Source organism: Fulmarus glacialis, unplaced genomic scaffold, assembly GCF_000690835.1.
Source record: "Fulmarus glacialis isolate BGI_N327 unplaced genomic scaffold, ASM69083v1 scaffold1773, whole genome shotgun sequence".
Classification (NCBI taxonomy): Eukaryota; Metazoa; Chordata; class Aves; order Procellariiformes; family Procellariidae; genus Fulmarus; species Fulmarus glacialis.
In genome coordinates this window covers 16,783-41,196 of record NW_009202050.1, presented here as the reverse complement: position 1 = coordinate 41,196, position 24,414 = coordinate 16,783, and the positions used below count along the sequence as shown (strand labels likewise).

Below are 24,414 nucleotides of genomic sequence, written 5' to 3'. Positions count from 1 at the left end.
CTTAGAGGTCTTTTCCAACCTTAATGACTTTATGATTCTATGATTATACTTTCTCCCACATCATTATACCAATGTAACAGTTATTCGGACTCAGGTTTGACATCTAATTTGTTCTAAATTTAGAAGACAGACAGACAAAGGAAGCAAGCCCCATCTCTAATTGAAGTAAATTAAAACTATGACATTAAAATCACTAAAACAATGGAGAAGCTGGATCATGGATGACCACACCCGTAAAATTAATGCATCATTTGGCGTGGAAGCCAGGAGGAGCTCTCTCTGCTGCCATCCCCCACAGAAGCTGCTAACAGACATGCAGCTTGCAGTGCCCCAGTTCTCCTCAGTGGATTTACTGTTCAGGAAGGGGATTATATAACGTCCCAAACACAACACCTCCTAACTGCACAGATCAAACCCCATCAGTGCTCTCACAGCCTCATCCACTGACGTTTGGGATCTAATAGTTTTCCCTGTCAATTGCTTGCAGCACTGCTGTATTTAAAAATCAGGCAGTGACAAGTTTTCCCCAGGGCACAGCACAGAATATCTGCCCAGAGATCAGTTTAACTCGACAAGCAGGACACTTCTTTGAAGTGTCACAAATACACGTTTCGACAACATTCCTCCATCAGACAGAGAGCAGAGCAGGAGCTGGCGACAGCAGCATGCCTCTCCATCACATCTCCATGTTTAAAGCCTTGTAGGTGAATCATAACTTGGCATAAAGTAGAGCTGCGTTGTAAACTCCAAACCATATCTGCACTGGGGCCCTTTTTTCTCTCTGCCTCTTATTTATGGAAAGGTGCAAGTGCATGAACGCATCCACCCATGACAAGACCGGATAACAGGAGAGTGGGATAGGAGCAGTAAGGCCTGAACACACTTTCCAAAATTTACACCCATTCTTCCCTTATGCTTCTTCAACTACCAAGAACCCATCTACCAAAGACATGTTTATGCCATGTACTTGGTGAGCTTTCCAGAGCTGCTCTCCTACACTGGTAACTCAAGACACAAACCAATACAAGAGAGTTGCTCCAGTATGTGTTTTGCCCTTGGGTATGCAAGTGCTCCTCACTCTCTCACCCCATCGTGCAATTACCTTAAGTCTCCTCAGAATGGCAGCGACTCGTTTCTGGAGATTATCCCAGCGCTGGTTGCCTTCATGTACCATCTGCTTCAACTTGCTGGCCGAGTCGGTGCGGTTCTCGCGGGCGAGACGCCTGTACTGCTTATTGATCAGCTCCAACTGAGTGAGTCGTTCATGAATTTGCCGTTGGAATGCCTGCAAAGCAAATCAAGGAACTCAGTTCCCTTGCCGATAAGAGAAAGGATCCGGATGATACTATCCATCAAGAGAGATGATGGTGCCCTCCCCTTAAAAACAGACCTTCCAACTGCAAAATTAAATCCAGAGAAGGACCCATATTTTAAATCATCTGCTCAGACTTAGCTCATTAAGAAAAGGAAGTGGGTGGGGGGGTAAATCAACCCACAAAGGTCTCCTGCCTATAAAAAGCAAATCTTTAACTTATAAGCAGGATCTTGTCAGCTCAGAGCATTGGATTCTCCACATTAAAAAAAAATCTGGAGACAAATAAATCAGCCAGATACCTAGCAGCCACACACTGGCCAAATTATTTATGTTCTCTATCCCACCACTGCCCAACTGGTGTTTTTCAGTGATCCAGGCATTTCACACAGACAAAAATTATTTAGTGGTCTGACCATTCAGCCTGCTGCTGAGCATAAAAAAATGAAGTTAAAAAATTCACCTCAAATTTCTTCAGCTCCTCCTTTGCATGTGTGTACAAAACCTCTGAAGAATTAGGCTTAGCTGCTATCCTTTCAGAATGTTTTAGCCAATCTTCAAAGCGAGAATAGTCGTCCAAAAACCTCTGCCATAGGCGCCAGGTTTCCTCGATTCTGAGAGGGAGATGCAAAAATGGAAAGGTTTTATCACAAGCTAACTATTAATTTTGGATTTTTTTCTTTTTCAAAATTCAGCTTGTGGCAAAAGCTACATTTCTTCAAAATGCTGCTACAGGCTTCTTTAGTAGGGGTAAGAAGAAGAGACTTACTTCATTCGCCTTTCCATAGACATGGCGCAAATGTTTCTCCACCGTCTGTCCAAACTCCTGGTAGTTTGCTGGATGGAATCACACTCTGTCTCATTAGCACATGCATCTGAGTCGTGCAGCAGGACTTCACAAATATTAAACACGGATTCCACCCCTGCCGTGTGTTGCTCTATGTCTCGTTGCAGATCCTGCCATTGGCAAAAGAGTATCTTGAGTAGAAGGAAACATACATGGCTAGGCTTCAGACATACCCTTTCAAAATGCTGCAGAGGATGGGGAAAAAGCAATTTGTATGTCAGGAAAAGCTTATTTAGCTTTAGAAAACAGACTTGCAGGATGAGCTGTGTAGATGACAGGCTGACAGGTCAGGACAGAACTGCCATGCAAGAAGGGAGTGCCTAGCTTTGGTTTCTCAGTGAAAGCTCAATCTTCTCATTAACAGTCTGGACAATTTTAATGTGCATTCAAAATCCAAACCTTACATGTATCGTAAACACATACTACTTAATTTTGACACTACAAGATGACAGTGTCTCATATCAGCTTACTACACTGTAAGACTTGACAGAGAATTCATAGTACAGTTCATGTACTTTAGTGACTATATGATCACAGGCTGATATCACGAAACACAGAAACATGGCACACAAGTAGCTGGTGTTACGCTACTTTTCTTATTCCCTCTTGCAGAGCTCCTGTTTTGACAGACTATTTTAAAGGGTCTGGCAAACACCATTTGTCTAATCTACACCACAGGTTTCTCCTCCAGAGCCTGCATCTCCATCATAGTCTGGCCTCTCATTCTGTATCTATAACCACTCCTAAAGTCAATGTAATTGAATAACAGAAAAAGAAAGCCTTATCTAAATATTTCTGATTGAAAAGGCAGCTCTGTACAATGCTACCAACTGTAAACATTAATGAAATGGCAACATCCACTACATTTCTATTTTTTCAACCAATTTCTGGCTTTCCTAATGAAGGATATGGAGACTTTTGCTTGAATAACACTAGAACAACAAACACAAATGAATATTTTACTGACAACAGTGAACAGGAACTCCCATTAAACGGTATTACTGATTTCAGTGAACAGATGAAGCAGAATTGGTTTTGCTCTAGACTTAACAAAACCAAAAGAAAATAAAACAAACAAAAAAACCCCCAAAACAGATACAGCTGGTAGTAAATACAAAAGGAGTTGAAGGAAGATCTTCCCAGAAGCCAGCAAGCTGCAGGAGTTGAGTATCACCCAGTGGCAGTCTTCAGTGGTGTTACAAGGGTACCTGAAAGGGCTGAGCCACAAATGGTCAAAATTTGGTTTGTGGGGTTTGTGGTAATGTACAGCTTTAAGGAATGTAGAAGCCAAAATCTTTACATAGATGAGAGACTGCCAGAAGCAGACCCAACATAATTTTTGACAGCTTATTAAGGATTCACAGCTGTTTTCTGAGCAAGAGGCAGCAGTGCCTTTTTAACACAGGCTCTATGTCTGAGAGCAGGCTCTACCCACTACTGGCACCTGGAGAGACTCTTCTGAATTCATTAAATTACACTGGATTTACAGCTGTATTAGTGAAAATGAGACTTTGGACCACAGATTACAAATCCACTCTACTTGCATTATGGTAATGTTGCTACACGATCTCATTACTTTTGGTCATGCCTGGGTTCATGGAATAGGCAGAATCCTTGCTGTTTTCCAAGCTGTTATTCCAAATGACCTGACTGTATTACAGTAAGACAAGGACAACAAACAAACTAATGGGGCCAGGAACATACATTGAGCCCAAAAAGGTACTTTTCCTTCAGCTCTGCACAGCATTGCCCAGAGAGCTTAAAAAGACTACACACTGCTAGACTTCTGCATTAGTGAAACAGCTTTGAAATCTTAAAATTAATATTATTCATGTTTTAATCTTCATCCTTTAATTGAACAAACATGCCATAAAACATCTCTGTGGATGCACAATGCTTTTAAATGTCATTATTCAAGACTGAACAGGTAAAGCTTTTCCAGTCACAGATGTCAAATAAAAGAAGCCTGTAAGGCATATTTCTTACCATCACTCTGCTCTTGCTGAAATAATTGTTTGAATGAAACCAGGAAAGATCTTTTTACTTGTCGCATTCAAATAAAGGTTTCTCTAATGCAGCACAAAAGAGGCATTTTTTTTTTTTTTTTCACTGTGGTCTTTTTAGTCAGCACAGTCTTCTCACACTCAACCTGCTACAAGGTTATAGTAGAAGGAGTCTAGAGGTGCCCAGAGGTCTGTGTTTGAAACAGAATCCAAACAACAAAGCAGTAAGTAGCTCTGAGCAGCAAATGATGGCTCTTACAGCAAGCTGAAGCTTGAATGCTCATAATAAAAATAAATTAGTTTGGACACAATTCCTGTGTGCCCCACGTTCTGCCTGGCAATTTATCACAGCCTTTGAGAATGAAAAAGGTTTGGATGGGGAGAAAATATTTCCTTGTTGTTTACATGACCATTCACAATGCAGATAAAACCATCAGAGGCACTGGGCCAAGGCTTCTGGTGTTTGACCAACTCTTGCAGTGGAGTCAGTGGGAGCCATCTCCACTCCTGTTGCAGATGAGCTGGCCCTTCCCGCGATGTCTGGCACATGAATGGATGGAGAGCTGTATCAACCAGCAGAGAACACAGCCCTCAGATCTGGGTCACTCAGGGATCTTTCCTTAGACACAGAAGCAGCAGCCAGAGAGAGAGAAGGTGGGAAGAATGGGAAGAACACCCACAGGTGTTCTTAAAGGCAATGCTATAAAGCTTCCATGCTTGACAGCTTTATTCTTGATTCTCAGTTTTAAAGCAAATATTCTTCTTTAACACAAAGGCCAAATGACAGCCATGGTCATTCTCAGCCTTCCCAGGGAGGCACTTTGAACTTCGGCAGACTTATAGCACAGCCCTGAGCAAAGGCTGACTCCCCCAGCAAGTCTGTGCTTTGGAGAAGTTCCTTTTCCTTCCCTGGCTGCTGGAGAGAGAAATTTACTCCAGGACTATCCAACTCATCTCATACTTCCACTTGGCTGGGATAGCTGGCACGTTCAGCTGTGCTCAGTCCTTGCCATCTCCACCACTTAAAACTAGCATAGATCCTTAAGATCCCCCTGGTAAGCCACTGTCTCGGGTAAATGCCTACATGCACTCAATCAATACCCAACGGTGCTAGGTTGGTTCACATTTATGCCTCAGCAGGATTCACGCACCATCTCACCCAACCCTGAGGGGATCTTCAGAGCCTGCCTACTGGATCAGGCCTCAGTCAAAGGTATGTTTGCACAAGTCCACCCTCCAAAGCCCAAACATCCTTCTCTCCCAAGCTTGCTCTGCTGTCTGCAAGGAGGGGAAGAGAACTGAGCTAGTGAGGGAAATACATAAAATCACAGCACTTAAATCTGTCACAGCCAGTTTGCAGGAGACCCAGCATTCACGCCTTGTCAGCCTAAGTCATCCTCATGGATTTTGTTCACTGTCTGTGCCCTGCCTAGCCCTTATGAAGTCTGCTGTACTTAACTGAGCAAACTATCAAGTGTAAAAATGTTTTTTTTGTATTTTGCATGTTTTCCTTGGGTAGAGGGGGGAAGGGAGAAGCGGGGGTAAGTCAACACAATACTGAAATTACAGCAAGCAAATAAAAATTTTCCATGTAACGCATCTTGGCAGGAACATGCTGTGAAAAGGCAGGTCTTGCTAAAGAAAAGAAACAGGTGATTTTAAACCAGGACCAATTGTAATCAGCAGCATTTTAGCTCATTTACTCTGGTTGCTGCTATTTCCCACCTGCTGTTCTGCCAGTCTCTTCTGGATTTCTTGGTCATCACAGATGTCATAAACAACAGGCTTGGAAAGCTCAGACTCAATCCGGGCCAACCAGGTGCGAAGGTTACTCATGTTTTTGTCCAATAGTTGTATAAAAGCAAATGTTTCCTTCAGTTTCTTCACCCTAAGCAAACCAGGAAGAACATTTTGTTACAAAGATCTGCAATCAGTGGAAATGATGTTAGCAGAAGGTGATGACAGGCATGGCTTTATGAAGCACTTACTGTTGCACCAAGCTGTTGCTGTAAATCAGAGACATGTTTTAGTCAAAACCTACCTAAATTGGCTCAGCAGGCCTCTGCTCTACAGCTGCAGGAACGTCTTGTGTGAATTCTTTAATGAAACTATCTATATGAGCAGAGTGAATTTTTGTAGCCTCATTCATCTGCTAGTGAGCCCTTCAGTCAGTTCTTGGATGTTTGTCTAAGAGGGAGTTTGTGCTGTAACATGCCACAGTTAAACTAAAATGGGTATCTATGGTCTGATTTTCCTGCTGTGAATTATGTTCAGTGTCTTCTTCAGCAACCAACAGGCCCACCCTGAACAGCAAGGTACCGCTCTGCTAGTAGAGGCAGAATTTGACCAAACCACAGGTCCAACACCCTGGGCAAATGGATGCTGACAGGAGAGGAGAAGGCCTGAACAACGGCCACTGTAGAACTTACAGTGCCACGACACTAAAAGCTCTTCTAAACAACACACTGAAATGTGCGGAGATGTGCCAGACTCTCCCGGTGGGTGAAAAAAAAAAAAAAAAAAAAATCCTGAAGAGGGACAATATCCAATGGCTAGAGAGATTGTGCAGCAGAGAAGCAAATGAACCATCAAGACCATTCTTACAGTTGTTTGTAGCACAGCTCTCAAACTGCAGACAAACTTTTCTTTATTTCTTTATGTCTTTACAGCATATTCCCATGTCAAAACTTTTCTTTATTTCTATATGTCTTTACAACATATTCCCATGTCAAAACCCCTTATCAGCCCCTCAAATTATCCAAGTAACATGTTTGTACATTTTGGCAAATTTGTCCCCGTGTGTTGAAGGAATATCTGTTAAACTACCTCACTGCTCTCAAATCTTTCCTTGAAATTCTCATTTATTGCAATTCCCAACAAAAATTACTAAAAAGCCCAACACCAGGGTGACACATCTCTCTTCTGACTTCAGATTGATGTCTGAGCTTGCCATCTAGACCTTGGTAGTTAATGAAGAAAAAAAAATAATCTAGATCGTTATTTCCATCAGACCTGTCTTAAACATCCAGATCACAAGATGAGAAGAACTGTACCAAAAAGCACGTATTTCTCTCCACGAACTGCAATGGTCTACCCTGCGGTATTACAAACACCAACACTGCAGATGGGAAAGTCAGGTGAAATCATTCCACCCCTGTCCTAGGGACAACCCACTTCTTAGCCAGCATTGCTTCCCCGTGCTGTCCTCCTGGCTGTTTACATCCCTCTGATGTCTAGTTCTGTCCCTGTGCCTTGGGATGGATTTTTGGACCTTGCATGTGATTTTTAAAATGCAAATTTCCGAATTAAACCCTAAGTTTAATTGCCTGGTCTAGCAACTACCCAGATGAGCCTCATTATCTAAGTCAAGTGCAGTGCAAAAAGTTAAAGTATGCATTGTGAAAAAGCCAAAACATTTCCCATTCATTAGCTACCATGACTGAGAACTGTCACCAGCTAAGCAAAACCAGCAGTTGGGACTGGAACGGCAGCTTGTACAAGGCATCACTGCTTGTCCCAAAATGCAGGGGACTGTTGAGGGATCTGAGAGGAACCCTGACATACTTGGCAGCACCAGCATTGTGTAAGCTAGGACTGGGGCAGGGTGGGGGGGATGTAATCTCATCTAGTGCAGGCAGGGACAGATTACACCAAGACAGAAGTGCCCTGACAGGGTACCTAGATGCTGGCTTCATGCAAAGGACCTGCCCCTCCTTGCAAGAAAAATGCGGAGTTTCCTGGCCCACCATCCTGCTTGCTGCCAAACTATCCTAGCCAGTTTTAGAGGACAGGGGTCCAAACTGCCTGTAACCAAGTGGCTTTTGCAGTTGCCTGTTGCAGTATATGATACAATGACAGAAGATATGAAGGACAGCTAATCCATAATGAATATGCCACTCTGTAAGCAACAACTGATCTTATTAGCAACCTTAAGGTAATCAAAGAGGATACATATGTCAGCTAGACAGTTGATTTATGGTAAAGCACTCATGGAGATGTGGGAACGATCCTGCTGGATTTGTTCTATTGGTTACTGTGAAGAGTAAGGCCAGGAAATTTGGGGTCTCATATGAATTAGCAGCATGGGAAGCACCTTCCCCTACCTCTTGTCCCAAAAGGACCAGGCAGTACTTTGAGTTGTTTTACAAGGAGGACGAGAAGAGCATAGTCCTACACTAGGACTCCTGGCAGGTATTTAGCAACTCTGCACTCTCTGAAGCATAAAATTAGTCTTGTCTGGTTGATGCAACCCTGCAAGCCAGCATGAAGGATTTGGCCCAAGTCCATGGTCCACCTTGTTCCTGCCTTGCACCCACAAAGCCACCCATACTGGTGTAAAGTGCAAAGCAGCTGCCTCTGCCCCTTTACACTGACAGTGCTTTCCACTGCTGTAGCTGATAGAGAGGAAGCCAGTGGATGACAAAAGCATTTAGCTGCTCTTGCTTTCCTTAACAAGCTCTTTTCAGAGCTCTGCTCCCAAATTCAACCCTGTATGCAGAAGGCATCTGGCTCCCAAGCAACAGCTGCTGTATAAATCTTCCTGCTCCTGGTTCTGCTTCTATTAAGTGGTACTCAATGAATGTGTCATACTCCGGTAACTGTACAGCATTTTCTTGTGCTGTCATGGGCTGGCAGTAATTTACCCAGGAGACCTAATTCTTCCTCTACCCTACCCCCTGCTTCTGTCCCACCAGTCAATTTGGATTCAGTTGCTTATGATGCTCAGCAGGGCCTGTGACTCCCCAGGGCATGTGGCTCACCAAAGACAGGTGACTTGGGAACGAGATGGGACGATATAGGCTCTGTGTTGAGCACCGAAGGGAAGAACTGCTAGAAGAGCCAGGTCTGAGGAAGAGTCTGAGCCGAACATCTTTGCTGTTGCATTGTTAACTCTGCATGACTTCAGGTCAGTCAGAAGGAAAGCAAGGCTCGATCACTGCACTGTCCTTGACTGTATCCAGTGGCAATTTATTCTCTGCATATTCGATGACGTTCCCCACTAGTGCTTTGGAAATGTCTCTCTGGTGACTTGCAAGAGATGCACATGTTGGGACCATCTGATGCCACACCTGACCCACTGACTGCACTGCTTACTGTGCTGCTCAGTATCATCTCTGCTTCCCTGTACTCCCTTCTCTGTCTGTATCCACCTGTTTCCTATCCTGAAGTTGCATTACAGAAAAATTCTTGGGTTGCAAGACATCTTTCTTCAGTCTGCATATTGGATAACAGGTAGGTGAACATAGCCAAGGAAGTCCAAAGCAAAACTAAGGGATATTAGATTATAAATAAATGTCTCTATGACTGACAGCACATTCAATACATTTAAAAAGCAACAGTTTTAGAATCCAAGAATATTATTTTTCCTTAGAAATCACTCTAAAATTCAAGTTATGGATATTACATAAATATGTGGGTCTTTATCTACTAGTATTACTAGAAGCAACAGTCTCAAAAGATGGCATCACTGTGGTACTGTGAGCTTGTATTTACTTTCTAGCAATTGCCATTACAGATACACCATTGTTACATTGTTACATATTGTGGATAGAATATGGCATTTGTCAGTCACTTAACTACCTAAATCATTAATCTTAAACTTGAGCTAAGCAGCCAGAGAAGAATAAAAACCTAACAGAAGTTCGCATTAGTGCAGTGTGTAAATAGGAAGGCAGCCTTGTCCAGATGTTCACATTGGCTGATCTGTTCTTGTTGCAGTCAGCAGACACAGAGCCCAAGGTAAAGAGGGAGGTTCTACACTGAAGGAACAGGTGAAATGATGAAAAATTTGAGCATCCTCATTGACCACCCTCAGCTTGCACAGAAGTCACAGGGAACTGCCATTTCTCTGGCTATAGTTCGAAGAAAAACGTAAAATAGACTAATTACATCCACAGAAGTCTTACATTTGCAACAACCATTCTTAGATGCATTTCTGCACACTGCAAGTATTCTTGCAAATTATCTGCTCTTTGCATGAAAGAAACCTCATGAACTCTTTTGTGATGTATCCTGAAGGGACTATTTGTATGGAAAGACAGGCCTCCTGGGAGCTGGGTGGGGGTGCACAGTGCAAGCCATCAAGCCTGGAGTCGAAAGCTCCCTCCACATCCAGGTGACCAATCACCCAACACACAGTGAATTAACAGCAATAAACCTCCAAGTGCAGCAGAGGAAATGAGCTCCTCCCAGTCATCCAGAAGGTGGAAGAGGCTGCCACCACTGTTGACTGAATTCTTCCTCTACAAAGTGTAATTCTAAAGTTATTTGGTCAAACAGGCAAAACTTACTGTTTACTGAATAAAGGCCTACCTATCCATCGTTCACTTCCCAATGAGAACTCACCTGCCACCATTCAACACGGCCCCAGAAGCAAAAAACATAGTAATAATTAAAAGAAAAAAAAAAATCCAACAAATATCACCACTAACCTAAAAAACCCCAACAAAATCAAACATCTCTTGTACTTTGCAATGGGCCCAGCTGAAAAGATAAAACAGCGCTTAGACGCATGCATAAGATGCCTGGGATAAGTCAAACAAAGCCAGTTTCTAAATGTCTTAATCTTTACACCAAAATAGAAGTGGCAGAAAAAGAACAAAACTAGTAGATTATAACTAAAAGCTGGCTGCAGAAGTGAACAGAAGGACTAACTGACCTGACTCGAGATTGGATTTGGGTCTTAATACCCTCGATGAAGTTGCCAGCATTAGGTTACAAGAGAAATGCATTAAGCTGTTTCAGGCTGAATCATTGCATAGCCACAAAAATACACAGAATATTTTGTAGTAACTACTCAGGAAGTATCTAGCAGTAGAAGGCACTTCCAAGTTGACTGAAATGTATTCACACGAACAAAGAATCGCAAAATGCCTGCCAATTGCATTGCACTAGCTGTCAAAATGCTGCAGGAAAGGTACAGGGAAGCTCAAATAAGATAATAAATAACATTCAAAATTTAGTGTCTGAAGGAATGACAAAAATCCTGATGTATATTCCAAACTCTCATTCACAAGCACAAATGTCAACAGAAAAAGATACTACATACATTTCTTTTTAACCGAAGAGGAGCTGAAATTGCCCTGCCAGCTAACAGGTTTGTTTACAACCCGGTAAGGCAAATGAGATGCACAACCCAGGAAACCTTTGTTCAGTAAGTTGCAGGGCAAGCTTAACCATGTGAGGGACAAAAGACACGATTTGGAGAGGTGATGTCAAAGGCAAATTTTAGGCCTTCGTATAAAATGCAAGGACGTTTCTCTGTACAGCGCCAAGCCCTGGTACAATGACAGGAAGCCCCCGTGTTCGTGGATTGTGTCAGCACAGTGAGCAGAGCAGAGAGCGGGTGTGCCGGAGGAGGCTTTTCTCGCGTTACCCTGCCGGCGAGTCCAAAAGGTTGTTGTCACAGATCTCCGCTGTCTTGGGTGCAAATCCCCAAAACACAGCTGTTTTTAAGCGAGAGGCCCCTGAGCACTATTCCTCCTGCTAACACGCCGCATCTCCCACTCATCCACTTGTCCAGGGCGAATTGCGGGGAGCCACTGGTGCATCGGCACTGCGGTGCCCTTCCCCCCCGCCGCCCAAGGCCGGCCGGTCCCGCTGCACCAGCGATGCCTGCTCCAACGAAACCCACCGCGACCAAACCCGCAGCCGCTTACCAACATGGCACTTACGGTTCGCAAGAAAAAACCATTCCTCAGCTTGCAAATCCCAAGCTGCAAGGGGGATTGTCTGTGCAACCACAGCAGGCATGGAAGAGGAAACCCCTCCTCCACAGATGCCCTATTTATTCGCCGCTTTAGCATCCCGCGTGGGGGGGAGGCTCGCCCGTCCTCCTCCCCTCCCCGACCCCCGGAGCTGGGGAGCCACTATAGCTCTCCCCAATTTTAACCCCTACGTTTTGGGTTGGTATTTTACCTGGCAAACGGCCGCATCCCTCCTCAGAACAAAACCACCAGAGCTTTATTCTGACACAAGAGAATTAGCATGTGAAGAAGCACACGCTGAGCGGCTGCCCGTGGCTGGCAACAAAAAGGTTGCTGGCTGGAGGCTTCAGCACCGAAAAAGGTAGATGCAGTGCTCACTTCTTGTGTGAAAGAAGGAATGGAGCCTCAGACCCGGATGATTTGCAGCAGAGTCAATTTGAAGCGAACCCAAAAAACCGAGAAAACATACATCCACGCACAGGCACAACGCACAGAGATGTATCCTTACTTCCCCTGCATTCTTCTTTCTTGCCTTTACCATTATATCCCAGGTATTTAAGTACGAATTAAATCTCCCACACACTAACCTGTCCTCTCTTTAACCTTCCAGTGCAGGTGGAAGGCCTCCAGTGCAAGTAGCCTGTTACGCTGGAAGACAAAATAACCCCTAATCTTCATTTATGACATAATTCGTTTGTGGAAAAACACGCTGTCATGATTGCTGTGTGTTATGACTGCCAGAGATCACGGGGTGCGAAAAAAAGGCGGAAGTCGGAGAACCTTGGATTAAAAGTCACTCCCCACCCAGCCAATATCAGGAAAAAAATAAAGAAGTTATGATAATCCCACCAAAAATGCAAGGTATGATTTTGAAATCAAAGGTTTTTTGGTATTCAGGTCATCTTCCGCAGACCTGTGTTGGCTTGCCAATCGCTCACATTTCAATACACGGCAGGATAAAAAGTGCCTGGGAAGACATTGCACACCGTGAGAGGGCTTCAGACATTTGCACAGGTAAATCACGCCCAGTCACCTCGACAGTTTAACGTGATTAAGGTCCGGAGAGGTTCAAAAATGCATTCAAAATGGCAGATCTGAGACAGAAAATGGGGAAATAATCCTCCCAGCTTGACAGGCAGACACTGGGAATGGTGACAGTGTGCAGAAGACAGGGACTCCCCTTGCACCACCAGCTCCCCCCTGCTCCCAGCACACGTCCGCACACATTGCATAACCAAAATAAGCCCAACCATCCTGCCTGATACGACAATGAATTCTGTCACAGCTTTTGCACCAAAGAGAAGCGTAATCCGTAAAGGACAGGGAGCCCAGAGAACAAGGAAAGTAAGCAGGCACTTTGTGAGTGAGATTTCAACTGCCCAGATTTTTTTTTTTTTTTAATCAAAATAATTACAAGAATTACAAGATTTTACAGTGATACTGCCACAAACCAGTATAATTCTGCTGAATATGGCCGTATCGTTTAACCGGGGGCCTCACTGTAGCACAGTTTGCTTCCCTTGCCATGCAATACTGATCTGCAGCAATATAAAAAGACCTTTGAACTTGGAGTTTACCCACACTGACTATGGGCTGCCCAGCTGCAGCTGCAACAGGGTAGAACAGCACACCAACGCATGGTGCCTGATGGTCTGCCCTGCCAAAGGGTAAGCATTGTGACAGAAAATAGAGAGACCAGCTGAGAGGTGGTATGAACTCGCTCGCTCCCCATACCTGCCAAGCTGGGGCCTGCTGCTGCCAGAGCAGCTATCGGGGCAGGCCAGCCGCAGTGAGGGTGCAGGGAGGAATGGGAAGCACAGAGCGGCAGCTGACTGGAGCTCCCCAATAAAACCTCTGCGGAGCCCCTGCACAGCACAAGATGGTGTCACTGGAGAGCTTCAACTCCTTCCCATTTTACTGCAACCTGAGCAGTTTTGGGCTGTTTGGGAATTTCAGCCAGGGTGCGCAGGAAACCAGCTGAAAACACCTTGAATCTCCCAAGTTCGATTTGGGAAGGAAGGGGCTGACTTTTGTTGTCACAGTTTAAGATTCCTGGACCCTGCAATGAGGGCTGGCAGCTTGTGAACACAGGGGAAAGACCTAGTTGCCAAGGATTCACATTTAAAAGAATGAGAAGGCACATTTGGCCTTGCTAGCTTCCCTGTATTTTTGTGCTCCATTAAAGGTCACAGTCATTTTTTTGCTACATACACAAAAAATGTGCCTTTCTCCACAAGGCTGAGAACACAGACCAGACCCACCAAGTAAGAAAACACATCACAGCATGCCCACAGCCAGAGCAGCTGAGAAATGGCATCCCCCTTCCACAGCTTAGTGGCAGTGGGAAGAGCTGCAGGATGCCCAGAGGTACAGAAATGCAACGTTGGTTACTGTAGAGACTGGTCTGCAGACCCAAAACGGCCAGAGGCAGCCCCTGATGAAGCTGGTGGCTTCAATGAAGCACCATCCAAATGCTTTGCACAACCCCAGGCAGTGCAGACACCCTCTCGTGACACGTGCGTGCTCCTCCAGTCTGCCAGCAGGCACTATGCAAACAGCAGCGCAGAAGGCAAACACTTCCCCGTTGGGCTGGGAAGCAAAGCGTGGCGTTAGTATCAGTGGTGGATGGGCCAGGGAAGGACACTGAGGAACATGGCTGTGCACAACACAGTTCTTGGCAATTCTTGCCAGTTAATGCATGGCCGGGGAGTGCTGCTCCAGAGCATGCTAGGGATGTAAATGCCACTCCATGGGTTTTTGACTGTCTACCACCCACATGCAGCCTGTACACTCCTTCTCCTACTGTTTCAGGCCTTCACTTGGGTGCATGTGCAAGCATGCAGCAGTTTCTTCTGGCAGAGTGCTGCTACGAGGCTGGTGACAAAAGAAAAAAAGCAAGAGATTTTCTGTGTCCATTTTTACAGTCAGCACAATGCTCCCTTTCTGCCTATTAGTATGTTTGTATTCCCCCTCTATCAACAGAGACTTCAGCATGAGAACCTCCCCTGGTAAGAGTATCTTCCGAGCTGAACAGAAATTCATTTGTTCTCCTTTCCAGGCATACCAACGTCATGATGGTTACTTCATCCCACGAGAATTAACATTTTGAGACTTTTCCAAGTTTGCACCAAGCCACCCTCCGGCTGCAACACATGAAGCAAAGCTTTTGTCACCTCACAAGCTGAGCACAGGCATATAATGAAAGTGTTAAGTCCTGCAAGAGCAGCCATATGGCAAATCTGAACTTGTCACCATGAACTAAGAGAATCACTTCAAGGACTAAATGGAGAGCTCACCTAATTTGCCCATCTGTCCCAGGACATTTATTGGTTTAAAAAGGTGAAATAAGCTACCAGGAGGAATGCTCTGTATTGTTACATTGGCTCGAGACTAGTTTGGTTTCATGGTGGTATCACACAGCCATACACTGCACTACAGAAAAGATAAAATGTTACTCAGGTTGCAGGGTCAGCCATGGAGCCATTAGAAACCACAGAACTGAAATTGGCTATAAATCTCAATTAGACTCCTTTGTGGATATAGGTTATTTTATACTCTTTAACCACAGGATCATAAAGTGCTTGTCTCCTAGAAAGAGTCAGCACCCAGAATGGAGGACTGGCTTCGAACACACAGCTATTCAATGTACATCTTCTCCTCCTACTTAGTGCATGGCCCTGTAGTTTACTTACTGCCCAAGTCTTGGCCTGCCATGACAATATCGTGAGATTTGGTCCTCGCCCCTGTGATGGACAGCCATTGGGGGCCAGGGAAGCAGTGCAGTGGGCTGAAGTGCACCCCGCAAGTGTGAATAAAGGCAGCAGCTGGTTATGTGTTTAACAGAAAGTGCCGAAGTCGTAATACTTGTCAAAAAAATCTTCAAGTCACAGATTCGGCACCCAAAAACTCAGAAAATTTTCACTTCAATTTACTTGCCGCAGCTACTGATCTGAAAAGCCAGGAGCAAAACCACTTTGTCATTTTGCGGAGGTGCTGTGAAAATAAGTTCCTACAAGTAGTTTTTTCAGGAGCAATATAAGATTGTCTCCCTGCCACGGTCGAAATGAATTATTTCGTTCCAGGCAGCATTCTCCTACCTCAATTGCCTCAAACCCTCCAAGGCCCTCTGGCAGTCCTGCCCTGAAGCATCTCCTCCGTCCCTTTTGTCTTCCCCAAGAAATGAAGCAGTGCCCAACAAAAAGGGCTTCGTCCGGGTATGCTGCCATGGCAGCAGTTGTGCAGCGCTGCAGTCTCTCTTCCACCGGGCAGCAGTCGGTGCACAGCCCCCCGTACCATGCCCTACAGGCTCCAACCTCCCTGGAGCCAACCCATCCTATCCATTGAATGAAACTGGCGATGGCGGATGTTTGAGATCCTGTGAAGATGTCTGGATTGTGATGGCTTCATGCAACAGGGCCAACACGAATTTTGCCACCACTCTGTTTTCATGTGCTCTTTCAGCACAGCTTAAATATGATTTTTTTTTTGTTTAAGTTTAGGCAAAAGCAAACTGAAAAGGAAGGAAACAGTCTATCATCATGGGGCATCGCAACCCATGCTCACAAGTCATCTTGCCTCTAGCCCAAGGCTCCTTGCTCTGCTCCACTCCCCCATAAAGAGGCCCAACTTGTGTCACATCTGTGATCAGTAGAACTGCTACCTCCCCTCCATCACCTGAGCTTCAGGGAGGCTACCCAAAAGCATAGGAGGAGCCTCCTCTTTAGTGCTCCAAAGCATACCTATGGGTGAGGTGGAAATTTCAGTCAACTGAAGTCTAATTTAATTCCTTCAGAATTCAAATCTCAGCAGCAAGCCACCACCATAGCAGCAATCTCAAAACGGAAAGTCGCAAGGTTGTGAACAGGGCAAAATAAACTCTTAGGACCATACTCAGATTCTGAGTGTCTAGCCCAGTATTATTTATCACTGAGCAGCCGAGAATAGATGAGCTGTGAGCCAAGCCCAAGCAAGGTGGATTAGATGAGGGAGGAGATGTGCTACACACATGCTGCAAAATGCTGCAATACACTGAACCTCTGTTAGCATTAGGCCCAAGAGGACCAGCAGAGCCCACTGGGCTGCCTGATAACTTGGACCACTGAGGGAGCTGCTTAAAACCACATTTTGTCAGGTCCTTCCAGTTCATTACCCTGGTCCTGAGCACAAAGTTGGTGGAAATCACAAGTAGAAGCTGGCATGTTGCAGACCTTTTGGATTAAGAACATAGGAACAATCATAAAGCATCACACCAACTCCCCAGGAGCTGCAATATCCACTTAGATATCCAATACTGGGAGCTACATTGATGCTCTAGTCAAATCTGCATTAACGTACCTCAAAGCACCACAATACACTTGTCTGAAGGTAAAGATTTAAGAGATCCCAGGTAGACAAACAAGTGCTCTGTTGTCACAGACTACCTGAATAAGACTGCCAGATCTCTCTCTAAATATCCCATCAGTTCTTTAGCATACTTCCTAAATATTACTAGAAATGTGCCATGTTTACCTCAGTTTTAAAATAGTACATTTTAATCCGCATTTAAAAATTGCTACAATTCGAAACTAACACACAGCAGAACACAAATGATCATAAAAGTGTTTATAAAGTTGCATGTTACCATAAGATGAGAACAGAAAAAGTGTTGTTACAAAAGTGAAGTTTTCTTTCCCACACCGGATCAAATAAAAAGACACCTTGAGACAAACCATTGCAAGGCTATCTGCAAAGTGTTAGATCTTAAGACGGCAGCTTCTGCTTAATCATTCATGGCTCATGTGTCACCATTAATTCAGATCTCATTCCTGGTTAAGATCCAGCACACAGCACTACATTGTCACAGCACAGCCACCCCACCTTATCTCTCCCAAACGTGAGCAAGAGAGCTTCTGAGGGCCCAGAGAGGGGGTTTACAGGTGAAACAAGACCTTGGGAGAGAAGTTTAGACCAGGACTAATATGGTGTTTGCCTCATTATTTCTGGATTACTAATAAACTCGGGCAGGCGGTGAAACCGGCCTAGCATCCTCCTCCCAAGCTGTGGTAGAAACTCAGAGATAATAGTGAAATGGGATCATCTCAGTAAGGCTAATACCAAAATGATCATGATGTTCTTAACTCTGTCTAGTATCAGAAAGATGTTTAATCCTTTAAGAAGAGGTCATTGCCTAGACTATGCAGGTTTTTTTTTTAATTTCAACTGATAGTATTTTCCATTTCACCATCATGCAGAAGATCCTGAATTTAAAAAATAAACTCATGGTATGGTCTTCCAGTTGTTTTTAGGAAAGAGACTGAGTAAAGAAATAGCACTAATATTAAATTAAATTTCATACACTTTTGAATGTAAAAAAGGAACATTATCATTATACAAATCTGACTGTCTACAGAGACAGGCCAGGAATCTATTCTCAAATTCTGTGCACTCAGACATAGGGTGAAATAGAGGCTTGTCTTAAAACAGGAGGCTCTCCTAAAGAGCCCAAATTAACTCCTACCATACTGCCTTAAAATTAAGTTGCAATTCAACACATGCAACAGAGAAATCACTTTGACTCTTCCTTTTACACAGCTCCCATGATTAAAATTATATTTTATATGAATTCTTACACCCTGCCCTCTACCACTAGATAAATTAAGACATTTGGTGTCATAATATAGCAACAAGTCATAATGAAAAAGCATTAACTTCAGTTTCATTTGACTCTCAATAATAAATTTCAACAGAACTGAAAAGTCGTGTCAGTCTGTTTCTGATGGTCAAGGACACTAGCCTCTGACTTTTATCTCATATAAAACATTGAAAATAATTTTCTTACCGTGCTCCAATGACATCGAAGAGATGCTGCCAGCGATCATTGATTTTGTTGAGTTTATCATCTATTTCTGCAACTCGGCTCTTGTTGCTAGCCTTGATTAGCTGATCGCCCATTTGTTTCAAGTGAAGCTTATTTTCACTGAACAGGTTTATTTCTTCCATGCAATCCTGATAAATATACACAAACATTGCTTAATACCTGGGCAAAACAAAACAAAACAACAAAACCAAAACAAAACTATCTGTTTCTTTTCCCACGTGTGTCATGTGAAGTCAGGTTTGTCTTGCAATGTCTGAGGTTTCTACATTAGCATGTAGAACTCCTTCACTTAAAACAAAACAAAAAAAAAACCTCAATGGAAAAGCACTCTCACAACTGAAGCCACTATAAAAAAATAAGCAGCTTAAAGGCTTGCAAGTGCCAGGAGTAAGTACTCCTAAAAATAGCAGTTTAATGTTCTAATTCTGTCTCTGCTTTCCTGATTTAACAGAATTTTTCAACCAAGCTACCTCAAAAGAACCCAAATTCAAGCCTAGGATGGCTTTATTTTGCCGGTATTCTTATCCAGAGGAGATCTGGGATTAGATATCGAGACCTTTAAGCCACTGGGAGGAACACGGCAGCAAAACAATGGTCCTGTTTAAAATCGTATTTCATATTAAAACTAATATGAAAGTATTCGAAAGCACTAACTGCAGTGACTACCAAGGAGAAGGGGCAGAACTAGGTTTTATTTTTGGTTGTGGTAACTTCTTGCTCGCCTGGCATAAGACCTATCCTGTCCTTCAATCTTTTCTTTGCCCTCTGACTACCAGTTTCGTAACTGCTGACACAGGAGGTGGTGAGAGCAGTGAGACGCTCCCAGGACACCACTGATCCCCATCAGGGAAAGCTCTGAGCAGTGCTGTATGTGCATTTGTGCCCAAAAACCCCAACAATCCAGACCCCCACCATCGCAACTCACATACATCACACTCCATGCCTAAATGCAGCCAGGTGGCATTTCTGTTTTGCATTATGCTCCAAGTCTGAACATCAAGAAGAGCTGAGGCTAGAAAAGCTCATCTTCTCACAAGAGCCTGTACGTGCTGGTTTTATATCACGTATCGCTTCCGAGAGTCAAGGAAGAAATGAGGAATGGTGTCTCTATAACGAGCTATCAGACTGCAATTGAAGAAAAGTGGCGTTACTACTTACCTTCTGCAATTTGTCTATCATGTCTTCAATGCTAACATCTGCAGTCTGCAACACTTTGCTTTCCATTTGTACCAGCCAGGAGCACAGCTCCTTATTCTTTTCATTGAACACAATCCAGGCATTGAGCCTGTCCTCGATCTCCTGCTTACGCAGAGACACCTATGGATAAGCACACACATTAACTGCTGGCAACATCTTTCTCAGGAAGGAAACCAGCAATTATGAGCCTTCTAATTTCTAGTCTGCATTTGATCATATTCCATTTTGCACGAGCAGTTATCAAGTATCTCTAGCTTTCTTTTCAAAGCCAGCAAGCAGATTGTTATTACATCTTATTTTGGATAGCAGGGCCAAAAGTTGACTAGCAAACACCAGATTCTCTCCCTCGAAAGAATTAAACTGAGTGACAGCTTTATAAATAATAAGCTTATATAACAATTTAAATATTACTCAGTGAAAACCTGAAAATGCCAAACAAAGAAGGAATATAAAATATATAATTACTACATACTGTTTAGTACGGTCTCATATATAACACAGGAGAAATAACACCTAGGTAAGTTCTTATTTTTCTGCAACTGTAAGAGGAACTTTGCAACTACTGACTGCAATTATTTTATCTCTATAAAAATCTCCCTCTTTTCTTCCCATTTGCTCACCAGTTCTTGGAGAATTTAAAAAAAAAAACAGCGTCAAGAATCTATGCTTTTTATTGAAAACTATAGGTTTTTTCCTCAAAATTACATTTGCCAGGACAGATAAACAAATTGTCTAGACAGAGAAATTAAAGGTCTGCTGCTGCCTGAACCAGCAAAGCTAGTAGCACTGCTCCCATATCTCAGAAAGAAGCAGGGCCGCTCTACTAGCTAATAGTACTTATTTCTAGCCTAAGAGTCTTAAATATATATTTGTATTCATTTATCTACTTCGATGGATCCCTGTACTAAGATGTATGGGACAAAGGAAGAAAAAATGGTACAAATTCTACTAAACCAAAACAAGATAAACAACTAATCCCTCACCCTTATCAATAAACTTTTGAGTAACGAAGATTGAGCATAACATTTTGCTTCCCTTAGCTGCAAATGGCCATCTAAATATCACCCCATGGCAGGGAACATTCCCTCTTCACCTCTCACATGCACCTTATACAGCATATGACTCCTCAAAATTCCATTATTGATTCTCCTAGACTAATCTCTAACACTGTTTTGTACTTCAGAGTGAAGTTTAAGTCTGTAGTGTGGAAGCAAGACCAGCTCCACATAACACCAGGATAAAAATAGGAGGCACCAAGTGATCTCTCACTATATTGCTTTGTCCTTCAAATTTTGACTTTTTTTAAGGAGGGGATGTGGAGGTGAAAATGATTTCTAAATCTTTCATGCTGATCTAAGCAAAGAGATGAGGCCAAAAGCATAGGGAAACAATCTCTAAAGTTCTCAATGAGAAGTAGTTTCCTGGAGACCCCAGGGTCCTCAGAAAGTCTCCCTAAAAGGGCCTCTGCTCTGGGATGCTCCCTCATACCCTCAGCCTCAGAGGTATGAAGGGTAAATCCCTCATCCTTCCTCTACCACTTGCAGCATCTCCCATGTGCGGAGACGAGCTAACTTGGTGAGCAGAAGAGACTATGTATGTCAGCAAAACCATCATTAAATCCTGAAATGATCCTGACTCCATTTTTGCCTCCTAAGCATGGGGCAAGGCAGGATTCTATGAGCATGAAGCATCTTTTAGCTGGGTAAGCAATACAGATTGGGGGTAAAACAGGAATGAGCCAAAAAATCCCAGACAAGCTTCTAGGAACATGAGCCCTTCAAGCCATTGCTTTGAGCACTTTCTCCTTGGACCAGCTGCCCCGGTACCAGCTCCATTTTGCGTCCACAGTGTGATGCAGGAGCAATCTGAGCATTCCCAAGGGAGGCTAAAAGAATATCAAGGCCCATGCCCAACCCGTATGCTAGAGTTCATTAGGACAGGATACTTGCTGATATGAATAGTTAAATCTCTGACCTAACACGTACCTTGCAAGGGCAGCTATGTGAACGCTAATCTCTTGAGGGCATCTGCTCACTAAGTGTGTTTTTGTCCCTGCCCAGTCCAGCACAGGCATCTGGCTGCCCCTCTCCCGTGGCTGTGACAGCTGCAGCCGCGTCTCGCTCTTAAAGGCTTTCACCCCTCTGCATTTATACTGCAGATTTGTTTTTCACACAATACATCAAACTCCTCTAATTTGTTAGCCAAAACAAAGCAGATGTGCTAGCAGCAGAACCGATAAAGTCTGCTTCCCTACCCTCGTGTCCAGCGCTGAGCATCAGTGCAGGCTCTCCAGAGGCTCATTAGGGCTGTGTAAACATTTCAGTATGTCCCTCCGCTGCAACACTGAATAGATTCCTCCCACTACAGACTTTTGTGTGCCTAACACAGTCACATTAATGTCACCCCCTTCTTCTCTCCAAGACAGACTGAACTAAACGTTGTTCCCTCAGGAAATTAAAATAGAAATTTTGAATAAAATCTGAACTTAAATTACGACAGGAAATTACTACGTGGATAGACTGTAGTGGGGTGCATGCAAAAGATAGCTTAATTTTCAGGGCTGTTCACCACAGTTGAAACAGCAGGCATCAGCAGTTCACCAAAAAAGGAAAAACAACAAAGTTCTCTCATTTATAGGCTTAACTACAGATCTCCATTAGGAAAATGGTTCAGGCATTCTGATTTAAAAATAATGGCCTATACTTCTCAGGAGGGGGGAAGGTGTCTCTGGAATTATTTTCAGAGTTCAGAAACAGTAACAGAGAAAATGCTGGTTGTAGATTAACCATCCAGTTTAAGGCAAAGATACTAAATTCTTCTTTTGCATTGCAACGCAAAAAATAAACCCAAATAACTATTTCATCACACCAAAGTTTGTGAAATAAGCATAGCTGTTCATTACTCTGGCAATAGTCCCACCAATATTGCTTTACCTTTGCCTGAGTAAGGGTTAGACATGAAATACTAACTCGCTTCAATACTTCTTTACAAACTGTAAAATAAAAGCTATTGACTTGTGAGTAAAGAGAGGCAAAAGTTTGGCTTGCTGGCATGTAGAGCCATCCAGAGTAACTTAAGACCCCAAAGTATTTTACTTCTTCCAATCCTGTTAACAGGGCAAAGTAAACACACATTCAAACTGCATAATAACTTAGTGAATCAAGTTCATGTGACCTTGCTGGTAAATGTTCCCCAGCAATTTTATATGCAGCACTAAATTAAGTGTAATATAGCAATAAGCCACAAAGAATGCAAACGTTTCACAGTATTTTACTGCTACAGAAAAGACAAGTCAGTTCTTAATGTGTTTAAACCCAAGAAGTCAGCATTTAAACACATGCAAGTTTTCTTTATCAACTCTCCCAGCATTTTTTTTACCATCAGATTGCAAAGACCTCCCCCTTCCTTTCCCTGCTTCATGCCCTCAGGCAACTCCTGTGTTTATCTTCTCTCCCTCCCGCCCGCCCTTTGGCAGCCCAGAACAAAGCCACCTATTTCAGTAAACAGCTGCATTTGAGCTCTGTGCAACTCAGGCACTCACCAGTTACAAAGGGTTTGCAAAATAAAAGAAAAAACAAAAAAATCTTAGCAGGCTGTGTCCAGGAAACAAAGGGCAAACTTCAGCCCTGGTCAGCTGCACCAGGAGAAGCCTCATCCCCACCCAAGACTGCAAAAGTGAGCCAACCCCAAGAGAAATCCCCTCTGCTAACCCGCTACCCCTTTTCTGCCAGGCCCTATGAATATCCCGCTGTAAAACCCCAGAGGAGGCAGAAGACTTACTCGCAAGCAGAGCTCTTCCCACTGCCTGTGCAAATGTTCAACTTGCTCCTTGAGCACCATCATGTCCTCGGTGAGGATGCAGTGAGCCAGCTCCACCTTCATGGCCCGCAGCTCCTTCATGTTGTGGGCCCAGTCTGCCAGCGACTGCTCCAGCTCCTGCATGGAAACACACCCAGAACAAGCCTTGGCACTAAGCTCCTCTGGTTTCCAAACCTGCTCGTTAATCCCCTGCCTGGCCTGTGGGGGAGGAGAGGAGGGGAATGTGCAGCCGCTTGTGCACCGCTCTCCAGCTGGACTGGACGGGGTCCCCGTGTATTTGGCTCAGGGCCTGACTCGGAGCCCACTGGAGCCCAGGGCAGAGCTGCCCCTGATTAACTGGTGCAGCAGCAGCCTCCGCTGCATCCCAAAGTGCCGAAACGCTGCCTGACCCCCTGCAGCTCCCCATGCTCCAGGGCAGCATTTGGGGTTTCATATCCAAGAAGAAACTGCCCACTTCTTTGGGTTTTGTTTTTTTTTTAATTATTATTTTTGCTAAGTTGCTTTCCACCTGCATTTGTTCCAATTTCAGGTTATTTATTTAAATGCTAAAAAAATAAAATTGATTCCCTTCTCTAATGAATGATTTCACAGGCACTTCATCAGATTTGTCAGATAAGTAGTGCTTTTAAACTGCTCATTCACAGAATTCTCTCTTCTGCTTTGTTCCCCAGACT

General features: G+C 43.8%; 1 protein-coding gene across 1 annotated transcript in view; it reads right to left on the bottom strand.

The window, feature by feature from the left end:
• Positions 1-1,102: 1,102 nt before the first annotated feature.
• LOC104072291 (nesprin-2-like) overlaps positions 1,103-24,414 on the bottom strand; it is a gene marked incomplete at both ends in the record, with an annotated part of 39,653 nt that continues 16,341 nt past the window's right edge. The window contains 7 exons of the mRNA XM_009574129.1: positions 1,103-1,285; positions 1,776-1,926; positions 2,082-2,269; positions 5,888-6,050; positions 18,686-18,852; positions 19,883-20,041; positions 23,702-23,857. Coding sequence (XP_009572424.1) covers positions 1,103-1,285; positions 1,776-1,926; positions 2,082-2,269; positions 5,888-6,050; positions 18,686-18,852; positions 19,883-20,041; positions 23,702-23,857 — 1,167 coding nt within the window. The remainder of the gene's footprint in view (positions 1,286-1,775; positions 1,927-2,081; positions 2,270-5,887; positions 6,051-18,685; positions 18,853-19,882; positions 20,042-23,701; positions 23,858-24,414) is intronic.